Source organism: Episyrphus balteatus, chromosome 4 (genome assembly GCF_945859705.1).
Source record: "Episyrphus balteatus chromosome 4, idEpiBalt1.1, whole genome shotgun sequence".
NCBI classification, from domain to species: domain Eukaryota; kingdom Metazoa; phylum Arthropoda; class Insecta; order Diptera; family Syrphidae; genus Episyrphus; species Episyrphus balteatus.
Genome location: NC_079137.1, coordinates 72,948,252 through 72,963,014, shown reverse-complemented (window position 1 = coordinate 72,963,014; position 14,763 = coordinate 72,948,252). Strand labels below are relative to the sequence as shown.

The following is a 14,763-nucleotide window of genomic DNA, read 5'->3' as shown; positions in this document are numbered from 1 at the left end:
ATGAAGTAATGGGTCCTTTTCCTGCTGTCGATTTTACGACATTGTTTTATTTTGTCGCTGATTCTTTAATGCAATTTGAAATGCCTTAAACAGTTTTTTACTTTTGTATGGCTACAAATATCGCCAATTAAGACGTTGTTGACCTTTTTCTTTTATATTCCATTCATTAAGGTGTTTCGCTAAGTTCAATTTATATAACAAAAAACCAAGAACAACCAAATCATAATCATCGTAACTAATTACCTTACTTACTTACTTAAAATTGTTTACCTAACTTAAATTATTCTGAAGTGAATTTTCAGAAATGTAAGGCTAACATTGTACAAACTTAGCGAAAAAAGCTTAAAATCAAAAAAAATTAAAATATCAACTATCAATAATATATCAACAAAGTTAGCTACAAATTACCAACAAATTATCCCATTTATGACATTTCACTCAGTTTCGCTAACTTTGTTGGAAGAAATTTCATAATATCTGGAGTCATTGGATATGACCAAAAATTGTAATTTTAATTTCAGTTTCACCTACGAATGCGGTACACCTGAAGAAGTCCTATTTTGTGATGGGGTCGAATACAGTTTCCCCTCATTCCGACTTCGCCTAAACAACGATAGTAAATTCGTAGAACCCGAATATGAATCCACAACAAAAACAGACACGAAAAAACCTTCAGTTAATGATCCCAACTATTCCAAATGTTGGCCTCGAGATTGGTTACCGTTGGATTGTCCTGGAGTACGAGTTCTAGCTATCAATTACACAACCGATCAATATCTCTGGAGACCTGTGTGGAAAACGAAAGAAGCAAGATCAGGCTTGGTTGAAAGATCACGAGAAATGACTGAATTGCTGATAAAGAATAAAGTTGGCTATGGTCATCCAATTATATGGGTAGGTCATTCAAAAGGTGGCATTTTTGTAAAACAAATTCTTGCCGATGCTTGGGAAAGTGGACGTCCAACTGCAGCGCCATTGTGGAGATCCGCGAGAGGGGTGTTTTTCTATTCGGTACCACATCGTGGATCACATTTGGCATCAATAAATGCACCACTTTTGAGACGATCTGTGGAATTGATTGACATTGAGAAAAGTGAGTTGAAGGGTTTTGAAAATTTGACTTCTTCAGACTTAATTTCCTCTTTGTTTTGCAGATAATAAATACCTTTTGGATCTTCATAGAAGATTTGTGGGGCTATATCAAATGGGTCATTTGAAAATTGAGGTTTTCAGTTTTGTGGAAACAGCCTTAACACTTATGTCGGTGCTTTACTTGAGAATTATTGGTGTTGATTCAGCAGGTAAGTCGTTTTAACATGATAACTTGTTAATTTAAATACATTTATGTTTAAATTAAACAGATCCCGGAATTGGTGAAGTTTGCGGTCTGCACTTAGATCATCGTCAAATTTGTAAGCCAAGAAGTCGAGAATGTATTTTGTACAAGGAACTTGTAAAAATGATCAACAAAGTTTGTTAGCATTCTCGTTCAGCTAGCCATTAGTTTTATTATTATTTTTTTTTTTTTTTGTATATATAAATAAAGTTTATAATTAATAATATTTTGTAAATATTTTAAAAAATTTATAAAGAAAAAAACAAAACGAAACCAAAAATAATAAAAAATAATAACAAATCATTCTTCCGTAGTTTTTCACATTTTTTCAGTTTAGTATAACTTAGATTAGATAGATAGTAACCTCTAAAAATTTTGTATATGAATCCGTAAAAATTAACAAAAAAAAAAATACAAATTTTGTAAGACCATGAATGACAAAGCTTAAATAAATTTAAGCAAAACGGATTTAGGAGGGATTTATACAATATTTTTTATGCAACAAAATATAATACGAATTTAAATGTTATTGCTTTGTTTTTTTTTTTTTTATTAAATTTTTGTTACACATTTAATTATTTTTTAAGTTTTATATTAAAAAAAATGCATTATAAATAATAATGTATGTAGGTTTTTCTTAATTTTTCGAAAAGCTGTGAATTATAAATTGGAATGTGATCTGGTTTTCTTAAAGAAAAAAAGAAAAAGAAAAAAAAAATAATAATAAATAAATATGTAATGAAACAAAATGTACAATTTTGTGTCAAATATTAAAAAAAGAAAGAAGGAAATGGTTTGATATTGAGATAATAATAGAAGATAATAAATATAATTTGTTCAGATATTATTAGTTTTAAGTTTATAATATAAAAATAAAAAAAATAATAATATGTAATAATAACATTCTTTTTGAATATTTTATTCATTGATTCCTTTACTATTATATAACAAAAAAAAAAAAAATGTATATAATATTATGACTATGAAAATGTCAATGATATAATAATAATTTGAGTTTTGTCCTAAATTAATACAATTAAATGACAATCTTAATTGCATTGGAAATAAAAGCTCAGATGAATAAAATTTGTTTGTGTTTCTTTGCATTACTTTAGTGTACTTTCCGTATTGGAAATAATTTTAATATGTACATATATTTTTTTAGAACAACCTTAAGGTATTTTTCAATTAAAAAAGTTGAAAATATTTAAGAAAAACGTTCTGTTCATACAATATTTGAAATTAGGCTTAAAAAAATAGGAATAACTTCTAAAATATTTTCAAGTTTTTTTCGCTAACTGCTTTTAGGTCCATTTTCTTCACTCGGAGTTGAACATAACTTGAGAATTTTTAATATAAAAATTCTCAAGTTTTGTTCAACTCCGAGTGAAGAAAATGGACCTTAGTTGATCTTAAATTTCTTATTGGTTTTTATCAAAATTTCAATATATTTGAAGTTAAATGCCCAAAAAGTTGTTTTCAGGTATACTTGCGATAGCTTTATCTGTATTCTAATACCATTTTATATTTTCTGAAGGTTTTTTGTATTCGTCAGAAATGAAAAGCTTTACATATGAAAACTTCTAAAGTGTTAAAATAGACATGAATTGTGTGCATACGCAACAGTATTTTTTTTGTTTAATATCTGCTCTAAAGGACCTGTGGTATAGTTGGTAGGTTCATGGTTACAGGCCTCCTGTTATGTGTAAAATTAATAAAAAATCATCTGTTTTTTCTAAATTTATTTTTCAAATTCTCAATTTATACATATTTATACAAACTTTCTAAATTTTAAAGATGCACAGGCTCATGAAACTAGCACGTCGAATTTAGAATTTTTTATACAACTAAAAATTCTGTTTCGCAAAAACCATAAATAAAAAAAACAAAAAAAAAAAAAATAAACACTTCGAGTATGTTTTAATACCAACAACCAACCTTGATATAATATTTTTTTGACCTAAAGTTAGTTTCTATTAGCTTATGGACAGAATGTAAATTTTTAAATATTCATCCCAATGCCCAAAAATTATAAAAGTGGGTCACTGTGGTGTATGCGTAACTTTTTTTTTTAATTTTAAACCTTGTAAACAAATAAGAAATGCTGCGCTTGCACAATAGACAATAGAATAGTGCAGTTTAGTACCACTGACTAATGGCCAATTAGTTTAGTAAGAACCTTCTGCAATAAGAGGCAAACTTGTTACAGAACAGAAGCATTTGAGAACAGACAATTTGTCGGTGTTATACATTTGCTGTTGAAAAATTAAAACAGCAGATTTTAAAATGCAATTATCTTAATAACGAACATGTACCCGAAAATCAATAAGCGAAAAGTGATGTATCGTTCTATCCAAAAGTATTGTGTTCAAAACTTGTAGATCATACAATTTGCTAGACAAGATTTCTTGACGCTTTTCTTACTCCGAAAAATTGTTTAGAAGATATAGTTACTTAAAAAAAACCGTCAATGTAACTAAAAATATATGAATTCAAAGTTTTTGACTTATCGAATTTTCAACGAATAAATAAACATTTTTTTTGCTTGTGAGATAAAAAGTTTTTAAGATTTAGCTAAAAACAAAAAAAAAGTTAAAAGTTTAGCTCTTTAATACCGAAATTATAAAAAAAAATAGATTTTAATACAATCTACAAAAAATATCATAAAAAGATATCACGACATTAAATGTTTAAAAAAAAACATCGTTGAAAATTAAGTCTTTCGGATAAACCCCTTTTAAACGCTAAATTTTACTGAAAAGATGTTTTTACGATCAACAGGTTTTTTTTAATAGCTTTTATTAAAAAAAAACCTATTTTTACAAATTTGTCAAAAGTCTAAAATGTGTTTTTTTTTTATTTCTATTTACTTGTAAAAAGCATTGTTGTCGTAGAATAAAACGCTTATATAACAGTAATAAGTATTTCTTACAAAAAAATCAAAATGAACTTTTCAAGTTTTGAAAATAAAATTTGATTCTATTTAAAAAGAGATTTTAAATAAGTAGATATTATAAATACCCAACGGTCTATTCTTTCCAAGTCTATATAGTCCAGTAATTTTAGGTTTTATCTGCGGAAAAATTCCTACTGGGCTCGATTTTGGTATAGACCTTCGTTACGGCGTTGTTATGAAGATGTGAAAAATCGACATTGATATCGTGTCCGCGTTAAGAGTTATAGGGGTCAAAAGGTCACAAAAACTGGTTTTTCACGATTTTCAGCAAAACGGTAAGTCTTATCAAAAAATTTTCAATGCAAGAATTGTAGACCAGATTATTATATATAAAAAGTGTCATGACACTTTTTTTCCTAAGACCCACCGTTTCTTAGGTATAACGATTCAAAAAGTTGAAGTTTAGTTGTAATCGTCATAATCCTATTCCTGAAAAAAAAACTCCTAACTGAAAAGTTCCTGAAATTTCATTATTTTTTTAGCTTGAATTTCGTTCCTCAACTGTTAAGAATATGGGGAAACCAAAAAAAAAATGGAAATTTTCGCCATTTTTCCGATTGGGGCCCTTCTCCCGAAACCATTTCCCTGGGAATTTTTGTTTAGAATATGTCTAAAAATACACAGGGTGTGCAATAGAGAATGGACAACCCTAAAACGGCTTATAGCTACACTTATGATTGTTCTAAAAACAGATAGAAAAAAGTTCTATCGCAACCAGTTCATAAAATATGGACTTTTTTTCGTTCAGTGTATTTTAAATTTTATCATCTTATGTTTTCGTTCACTACAACCACGAATGAATGAATTTTATTTATTTCTTTTTTTTATAATTTTCTACAATAATTGGATGAGTACATAAACACTTTAAAAATTTCATAGCTATTGCACATTTTCGTAAAAAAAATTTTGAAATCTGTTTTTTGATGCAAAATGTAAAAAAAGTATTTTATGAAAAATTTTAAACACCTGTGGTATAAAATAAATCTATAGAAACCTAGGTGGCCAACTTTCTTAAAAATATTCTGGTATAAGGAGAATTATTTTTAAGAAAGTTGGCCACCTAGGTTTCTATAGATTTATTTTATACCACAGGTGTTTAAAATTTTTCATAAAATACTTTTTTTACATTTTGCATCAAAAAACAGATTTCAAAATTTTTTTTACGAAAATGTGCAATAGCTATGAAATTTTTAAAGTGTTTATGTACTCATCCAATTATTGTAGAAAATTATAAAAAAAAGAAATAAATAAAATTCATTCATTCGTGGTTGTAGTGAACGAAAACATAAGATGATAAAATTTAAAATACACTGAACGAAAAAAAGTCCATATTTTATGAACTGGTTGCGATAGAACTTTTTTCTATCTGTTTTTAGAACAATCATAAGTGTAGCTATAAGCCGTTTTAGGGTTGTCCATTCTCTATTGCACACCCTGTGTATTTTTAGACATATTCTAAACAAAAATTCCCAGGGAAATGGTTTCGGGAGAAGGGCCCCAATCGGAAAAATGGCGAAAATTTCCATTTTTTTTTTGGTTTCCCCATATTCTTAACAGTTGAGGAACGAAATTCAAGCTAAAAAAATAATGAAATTTCAGGAACTTTTCAGTTAGGAGTTTTTTTTTCAGGAATAGGATTATGACGATTACAACTAAACTTCAACTTTTTGAATCGTTATACCTAAGAAACGGTGGGTCTTAGGAAAAAAAGTGTCATGACACTTTTTATATATAATAATCTGGTCTACAATTCTTGCATTGAAAATTTTTTGATAAGACTTACCGTTTTGCTGAAAATCGTGAAAAACCAGTTTTTGTGACCTTTTGACCCCTATAACTCTTAACGCGGACACGATATCAATGTCGATTTTTCACATCTTCATAACAACGCCGTAACGAAGGTCTATACCAAAATCGAGCCCAGTAGGAATTTTTCCGCAGATTGGGTTAAAAAATGTCTAAAATTACTGGGCTATATAGGTAAAGCAGTGAAAAAGAAAGGTTGTTTTTTTGATACAATGTGAGATAATTTGTTTCTTTTCTGATGGCTTTTGCCCCCAAATAAAAAATAATTGTCAATTTCAAAACTTTCTGCATTTGGCATTCAAAAATGTTCGCTATCGTTTTTTTAAATAGTTTTTTGTTTACTACCCGAGAAGTTTCGACTTAGTGAACCGATATAGATAATTGTTTTTTATTTTATTTTTGGTGCTTTAGTAGAGTAACTAAAGCACATTATTAAGGAACCCAGCCGAACAGCTCTGATTTTGACGATTTTTTTTTTCAAACGTAGGTAATTAAAAATACTTTAAAGTCTATAGATTAAAAATTGCCGGTGTTGCCGTATTGTTTTTTTAAATTAAAATTAATTTTTTTTTTAACAAAACCATTTTTTTTGCTTAAATTTCAAAAAACAAATGATAGCAAAAGATTCTCTAGGTAATTTAAGGAAAATATATAAAAGGCAGTAAGGGACAATCTTCCATCGTTTAAGCGATAAATGCAATTTTCTAACATTCTGACCTCAAACACAAAAAAAATATTTTGAAAACAACGGCAACACCTACGATATTTTAAAATACATTTTTAAAAAGCCAGAAGCTCATTCTTATCTCTTAAATTTAAATCCACTAAATTTAATCAAGACTTTTTGAAAAAATGGTCCTCAAACTCAGAATTAAAAAAAAAAAAATGTTATTAGAAAAATTTTAAATGACTTTTTTCCAAACTTTTTCTAATAAAATATGAATTTATTTAAAAAAAAATTTTAGCCATAAATATTATCAGTTGAATTTCGAAGCAAAAAAGGTAAAATATATCACACTTTTGAAAAAAAAAAATGAAAAATTACTTCAATTTCAATTGTTTTTTTTTTTATTAAAACTGAATTTTTGCATTGAAATAATTAATTTTCTCAAAGACTGTTTTAAATAGGAACATTAAATTTTTGCTATTTAACTTTCAACAGTAAGGGTTATTAAATGAATAAAAAATAATTTTGTTTTTAGATGTTGAACTTTAAAAAAAAATAAGTTACATTTTTTTCAAAACATTTATTAAAAAAAGTTCTTCGAAAATGAAATACTTTTTAATTTTTTTCATAAACCGTAATACATATTGACATTTCATTTTAGAATTTTTTGGAGGCCAAACAAATTTGAAAATAAATGCATTTTATATTACGAAGAAGTTTAAAAAACGAAATCTTAAAATTTTTTCAATAATTTTTTTTTTCAAAAATCTGAGTTCAGATACCATTCTTTCAAAAGCCCTTAATTCAATTAACTTAATTTTAATTTTACAAATATGACTAGGCTTCTAGCTTTTAAAAAATGTATATTTGAATATTGTAGGTGTTGCCGTTGTGTTCAAATATTTTTTTTTGCGTTTGAAGTCAATTAATAAGAAAATTGCATCTATCGCTTGAACTATGGAAGATTGTCCCTCACTCCCATATATTTTTTTTCCTTGAATTTTCTAGACAATCTTTTGGCATCAATTAATTTATGAAATTTAAGAAAAATTTTTGAAAAAAATTTGTTTTTGTTCACAAAAATCTTCAATTAAATTTAAAAAATCAAAACGGCAAACCCGGCAATTTTTAAACTATAGACTTTAAAGTATTTTTAATTACCGACGTTTGAAAAAAAAGATCATCAAAATCTAGGCTGTTCGGCCGGGTTCCATAATATTGCCAATTTTTGAGCTTTAGTTACTCCACTACTTCTCATATTTTAATTTGATCCAGTTCTAAATATGGAATCATAAATGTTGGGGTGGTTCAGGAAGAAAAAATCAAGTGAATAAAATGAGTAAGTGTTGGGTTGAATAATAAGATTCTTTATTGAGTAGGTCTTACCTCTGAGATGAGTTTTACAAAAGTGAACGAGTTGTATTTTAGTAGAAAGGAAATAGGTTTGTGGGGGTAAAATGGGAAATTATTTGGGATATTATATGGGGTATTAAATTGTTCAAAAGGAAGTTGAACTGAGCGCCATCTAATATTTCGTGGGCGAATCTCACCTAAACATTGCCGGCCGCCTTGCAGGATTGCTGCAAAACAACTACATGTGCGAGATAATACATATTTAAAATACACCCTATTAGGGGTTGGAGAACCTTTGAAAAGAGGGGTTCTACTCACTCTTGGTGGGAAATGTTAGTATGGGAAAGGGAAATACAATTTGGTTTTATTTGAAATAATATGATTTAAGTTAAGTGTATAAATTCAATTTCAAACTAAGTTATTTCAAATACATACAATTTCTGAAGATAAGTGCATTGGTAAATAAATTTTTACACATAATAGATATAAAAAATTAAATTAAAGATAATTCAAAGTGTGTTTTCTTCTTCATCGCGTAGTAGGATACAAAGTTTAACGATAGGACGTTTCAATATACCTTTTTGAGTCTTAACATCTGCTACCCTAACTCTTCCGTCAGAACCTGTATAAAGTTTTACTATGCGTCCTAAAAGCCATTCGTTACATGAAACATTTTCTTCTCGGATGACGACGAGATCGTTAAGGGCTATATCGCGTTTTGAATATTTCCATTTATATCTTTTTTGGAGCTCTTTGAGATACTCTTCTTTCCATCTCAAACAGAAGTTATGATGAAGAATCTTAACTTTTTTCCATCTATTGCTTAGGCTCAAGGAAGTGGATGTCATATCCGGTTCCGGTGGAGCCAAAAGGGGTGCTCCTCGTAGGAAATGACCAGGAGTCAAGGGTAGAATATCTATGATGTTATCAGTTAAGGGTATGAGGGGACGAGAATTCAAACAGGATTCGATTCTTGCCAGAAGAGTAGTAAACTCTTCAAAAGTGAATTTATTTTGACCAGCAACTTTGCGGAAGTGGGCTTTAAAACTTTTAACGCCCGCTTCCCACAAGCCGCCCATGTGTGGGGCACCAGGAGGTATAAATTTCCAATTAACTCCTTGAGGTTGATATATACCAGACACAACTCGAGCAAATGAGTCTATGAAGAGTCTGAAATCGTTCGCTAAAACCTTGCTAGCGCCTACGAAACTAGTTCCGTTGTCGGAAAATATGGTTTTTGGAAGACCACGGCGAGCTACAAAACGAGAAAAGGCAGCTAAAAAGGCAGAGGTAGAGAGATCACTTGTGGGTTCTAGGTGTATTGCTTTAGTAGCAAAACAAACAAACAGACACACGTAACCCTTTGTGATGCGACAGTTACGTGCAGAAAAGCTTTTGATAGAGAAAGGGCCAGCAAAATCGATGCCAGTATTAGCAAAGGGAAGTGAAAGTTCTGTTCTTTCCCTAGGCAGTGCAGCCATTATTTGAGTGGTAATTTTTTGTTTATAAATTGTGCAAATGGTACACTTACTTATGCAATATTTGATTAGGTTTTTGAGTTTTGGAATCCATATTTCGGATCGAATTAGTCGAATAACGAGTTGGTTTCCTCCGTGTAAAGTGACTTTATGAACAAATTCCACATATAGTTTTGTATAAGTAGAGTAATAGGGTAATATAATGGGGTACTTTTCGCTATATGAGAGTGTAGAGGAAGCGAGTCTTCCGTCTACTCGCATTATCTTTTCTGAGTCTAAATAGGGGTTTAAAGTCAAAAGACTACTTTTCTTAGAAATGGGTTGATTTTTACATAAAGCTGAGTATTCATTTGGGAAGTAAAGGTTTTGTGTTAAACGAATTAAAAGAGTTTTGGTATAAGCGAGTTCTTGTTGGGTGAGAGAAAAATTCATATCCTGAAAGGGTTTCGGTCTTCGGGGTCTAGAATTTCGGGTAAATCTAAAAACATAACACATGACGCGTAACATTCTTGTCCATGAAGAAAATCTTCTTAGAACGGATTGAATATCGGGAAAAAGTATAGTCAAAAAAGTCTGAATAGGACGCGCTTCAAGATCTTGTTCCATTGGAGAATTGGGAATCGAACTAGGCCACGAGTTTTTTGATTCCGATAACCAGTAAGGTCCACGCCACCATAGTTGCTTGTCAAGGAGTTCTAACGGGGTCAAGCCTCTGGTTGCAAGATCTGCTGGGTTATCTGCAGACCGAACATGTTGCCAGTCGATAAGTCCAACATTTTGATTTATTTGAGAAACTCTGTTTCCGACAAAAGTTTTCCACATATGTGGGGGCTTCTTAAGCCAAGCCAGAACAATAGAGCTGTCAGTCCATAAAAACGTTTTTTCAATAGTGTAATTGAGTTGAGGGATAATTTTCTTAATGAGTTTTGAGAGAAGTAGGGATCCACAAAGCTCCAATCTTGGGAGTGATATCTGCTTAACTGGGGCGACCTTAGTTTTAGCACAAAGAAGGTGACAAGTAAATTTGTTATCTCTATGGTTAACTCGAATGTATAATGCAGCGCAATATGCGCGCTCAGAAGAATCACTAAATCCATGTAGCTGAATTGAAACTGAAGGATTATATTCAATCCATCTAGGAATTCGAACATTTCGGATTTCGGGAAGGGTTGCTACGAAATTCTTCCAAGCTTGACACGTTAGGGGCTCTAGGGGTGAGTCCCAAGACGTGCCATCTTGCCATATCCGTTGCATTAAAATCTTCGCCGTTATGATAGTCGGGGCTAGCCAACCGGCTGGGTCAAACAATTTTGCAATTGCCGAAAAAACTTTTCTTTTAGTGATTGGGGAAAATTCGATTTCTTCGAAGTGCGAAATAAGGGAAAATTCAAATGCATCATTAGCAGCGTTCCACTGGATTCCTAACATTTTTGCGCTGGACTTTTCTTCTAGTTTTAGAAACTCTAGACTTAAGAGATCTGCAGAGGGAAATGAATCTAAAAGTTCGGAACAATTAGAAGTCCATTTTCTAAGGGTGAAACCAGCTGAGTTTAAGGCTGCCACTAACTCTTGTTGGCAAAGCTTAGCTGTTCCAATATCATGGGCACCAGAGAGGGCATCGTCTACATAAAATTCATTTCGAATTATGTTTGATGCTAATGGAAATTGAGTTTGAATATCATCAGCTAGCTGTTTTAGGGTTCGGATTGCTAGGTACGGTGCACAATTGATACCAAATGTGACGGTTTGCAGTTCAAAATCGCTAACGGGTTCATTTCTTGAGTTTCGAAACAAAATTCTTTGGAATGGGGTGTGTTCAGGATGAACAAAAATCTGGCGGTACATTTTTGTGATGTCAGCATTAAAAACGTATCTATAGAAACGCCAATTGAGAATTAATGAAATGAGATCTGACTGTAAGCTAGGACCAGTAAAAAGAATGTCGTTTAAACTTTTACCATTTGAAGTTGGACTGGATGCATTAAATACGATTCGGGTTTTGGTAGTAGTACTCTCGGGTTTTATCACAGCGTGATGAGGTAAATAATAAGAATTTATGTCGGTAGACTTTTGAATTTCGAGCGGAGCAACTTTTTTCATGTGATTTAGGGTTAAATATTCTTCGAGAACATTGTTATATTCAGTGTGGAAACTTGGGTTTTTAGCTAATGCATTTTCAGTACGAAGATACTGTTTCAAGGTTTGTTCTCTCGATTCCCCGAGAGCTGGAACTTCATCTTTGAAAGGAAGCTTACAAATGTAGCGACCATCAGCATTGCGAGTTGTCGTTTCAGCAAACAACCTTTCACAGATTTCATCTTCAGGAGAAGATATTATATTGTCTAAAATTTCTTCAATTTCTATAAATTTTGAAATCTCTTGATTAAGAGAAATTTCACTGAAATATGTTAGGGACGTCGAAAAGCATTGCATGGGCCGTTGAGAGAGAGGTCCGGATAAGACCCATCCAAAGATGGTATCTTGAGCTACCAAGGATCCGAAGATGTTATGTTTTAAACCATTTCGAATTATCGAAGGATATATATCGGCACCAAGTACTAGATCAACCTTTGAGCTTGATTTGAAATCAGGATCTGCTAAAGGAAAATCAATGGGTTGTGAAATCTCAAATTGTTCTATACAACAAGATGGCAAATCTCCCGTGAGTCGTTTTAAGACAATGGCGTTTACACTGAGGGTTAAATCTGGAGTTTGATTAGATCTAAGAATAAGAGAACAAAGTTTTGAAGCGTTGGCAGTAATAACAGCATTTATTCCAGAAATATGAGCTTCGATAGACTGGGCAGGTAGCTTAAGTCGAGTTTGTGCTTCCTCAGAAATAAAGGTCACTTCAGACCCCGGGTCAAGAAGTGCACGAAGAGTAAATGATATACCATGGTGTTCAACAATAACTAAAGCGGTAGCTAATATAACGCGGTTTCGGTTGCTGCTATAATATGAATGTAAATATGATGAGTCTTGAGCTGGTGGTTGAGTAGACTGTATAAACGAGGAACTATGAGCTGAATTGGGATCTGAACTATAGTTTGTAAAGTGTGATTGATTTACAGATAAAGGGTGAAGTAGAGAGTGGTGACGTTCTTTACATTGTATGCATGTGTAGGTACTCTTACAATCTTTTTCTACATGAGAAGTTGCAAGGCAATTCGAGCAATAATTATGGGATTTGACGGTTTTAATTCTATCATCTGTTGTCATTTGCAAAAACTTATTACAAAACCGTAGGGGATGATTTTGATCGCAAAGCTTACATGTGTAATTGATTTGTTTACTATGATACGATTGTTGAATTCTTTCGTGAGAGGGTTGAGTTGAATGAGTTTTAGTAAAAGTTGCTTTTGGTTTGGGTTTTAGGCGAATATCAGAAACTGTTTCTAAAACTTGAAAACGGTTGGTTAAAAAAGTGTCCAACTCGGACCATGTAGGGATCTTCCGCGGGTTTTCGATGGACTGTTCCCACAATGAAAGTGTTACGTCAGGTAAACGACTCGAGCAAAGATAAACGAGAATAGAATCCCAATTGGATGTATCTATTTTATTAACTTTAAGAGCGGATAGACAATCATTAATATCTCTTTGAATGTTTTTAATTCCTACACTTGATTCTTGGGCAATGTATGGCATGTTAAATAACGTTTTAAGTTGAGTATTCACTAGAATACGCCTGTTTTCGAAACGATCCTTAAGGGCTTCCCAAGCGAGATCAAAACTTCCAGCGGTGAGTGGGAATTTGCAAACGATGTTGCTTGCTTCACCTCGCGTCTTAGATCGAAGATGATATAGTTTTTGCACAGCACATAATTTAGGGTGGTTTGCGTACACTGCAGTAAACATGTCCCTGAACGAGGGCCATGTTTGGTATGTACCATAAAAAATCTCGGTGTCACACGGAGGGACTTTAAGACATGACACTTCACTACTTGAATTATTACTTGAATCCTGAGATTGCCTTGCACTTTGAGAATCGGTTGTATTATCTTTTAATTTACTTTCAAAAATTGTCAATAATTTCTTTGTGAGCTCAATAATATCACTTAAACAATTAACGAATGTATCCGAAGCTTGTTTATATTTAGCTTTCACTGATTTTAATTGATTTTCATCGTCTGTGCACTCAGAAGAACGAATGCAAAATGAATAACTTTTCTTAACTTCATTCCAAAGATTATTCAATTCAAATTTATAAGCTTCTAAGGAACTGACTGTAAAATCAGTAGAAGCTTTACCTTTAAAATCGGAACAAAATTCGACCAATTGATCTGAAGCCAAAATAAAATCATCGAGAGCAATCATATTGGAAGATGAATTGTAAAATGTATGAGTTTAAATGGGGTTTGAAATACAAAAATGCTTATGGAAATTGAAGGGTGGATATGCTATTGAAATAATGATCGCTAAATTGAGATTATTATGAAGCGTTGATTGGGATGCAAAGTATTTTAAAGATCAAATAATAATGTCAAAGAATACTCACTGTCAATTGAAATCTTGGTTTTATAAACTCTAAGCATAAAATATGTAGGTATATGTGTATGTAGAATTGTAGGTAGGTATGATTTATACTTTTTTTTTTTTTTTTTTTTTAATTTTATCCGGGATTTATAGCTATGGATATTAAATTTAACTTGAAGAAATTCTATCAAATTGCTAGAGGTTTAAATTAATGATTCTTTAAACTTTGTATAGAAGTTTTTAACACTTTTATTATATATGTAAAATACCATCTAGGTGGTAATTTGCGCGGGAAATCACGTGGGTATGATTTTTGATAGCTTTCACCTATTTAACAACTTTTTTATCGTTATTTTTCTATTTTTTGTAAATTATAACGCTTTTTAATAAACTTATAAGAGATAGAGAACTGAAAATTCACGTGTTTTGTGGTTCAAGACGACAGGATTTTGCACAGTAAAGTATGGGGCAGAAAATGTTAAACTTCTCTTTTGAAATGATTTTATAGCAAGATTTAACTATTTTACTGACAACTTTGTCTGAAATATTATTGAAAATGATACTAACAATGAGAATGAAAAAACACTTTAAACGCGGTTTTTTTTTTTTTTTTTCGTTTTTCTACCTTTGCAGGGAATGTATTACCGATCGCGAGAAACAAGACAAACTAATGAATTTTTACCAAATATATTTT

The 14,763-nt window shown here is 31.3% G+C and overlaps 2 protein-coding genes across 3 annotated transcripts in view; one reads left to right on the top strand and one right to left on the bottom strand.

The window, feature by feature from the left end:
* The window catches only part of LOC129918014 (uncharacterized), a 41,116-nt gene extending 38,994 nt beyond the window's left edge, over window positions 1-2,122 (top strand). For both annotated transcript variants that reach the window (XM_055998304.1, XM_055998305.1), the window contains exons 5-7: window positions 522-1,093; window positions 1,155-1,301; window positions 1,362-2,122. In XM_055998304.1, the coding sequence (XP_055854279.1) occupies window positions 522-1,093; window positions 1,155-1,301; window positions 1,362-1,480 (838 nt within the window). In that variant the 3' untranslated portion in view covers window positions 1,481-2,122. The remainder of the gene's footprint in view (window positions 1-521; window positions 1,094-1,154; window positions 1,302-1,361) is intronic.
* A 6,505-nt stretch (window positions 2,123-8,627) lies between these two features.
* Window positions 8,628-13,910, bottom strand: LOC129919346 (uncharacterized). Its single transcript, XM_056000204.1, has 2 exons — window positions 10,181-13,910; window positions 8,628-9,373 (listed from the first exon to the last, which is right to left on the bottom strand). The coding sequence occupies exons 1-2, from the start codon at window positions 13,908-13,910 to the stop codon at window positions 8,628-8,630; spliced, it is 4,476 nt and encodes a 1,491-aa protein (XP_055856179.1).
* Between the last annotated feature and the right edge of the window lie 853 nt (window positions 13,911-14,763).

What these genes read in the sequence shown, in the direction of transcription:
- LOC129919346 (XM_056000204.1), bottom strand. Translation starts at nt 13,910, where the DNA reads ATGATTGCTCTCGATGATTTTATTTTGGCTTCAGATCAATTGGTCGAA. An exon ending in GGAACAAGATCTTGAAGCGC is followed by an intron (nt 9,374 to 10,180) that starts GTCCTATTCAGA and finishes CTCGTTTTGTAG; the next exon opens with CTCGCCGTGGTCTTCCAAAA.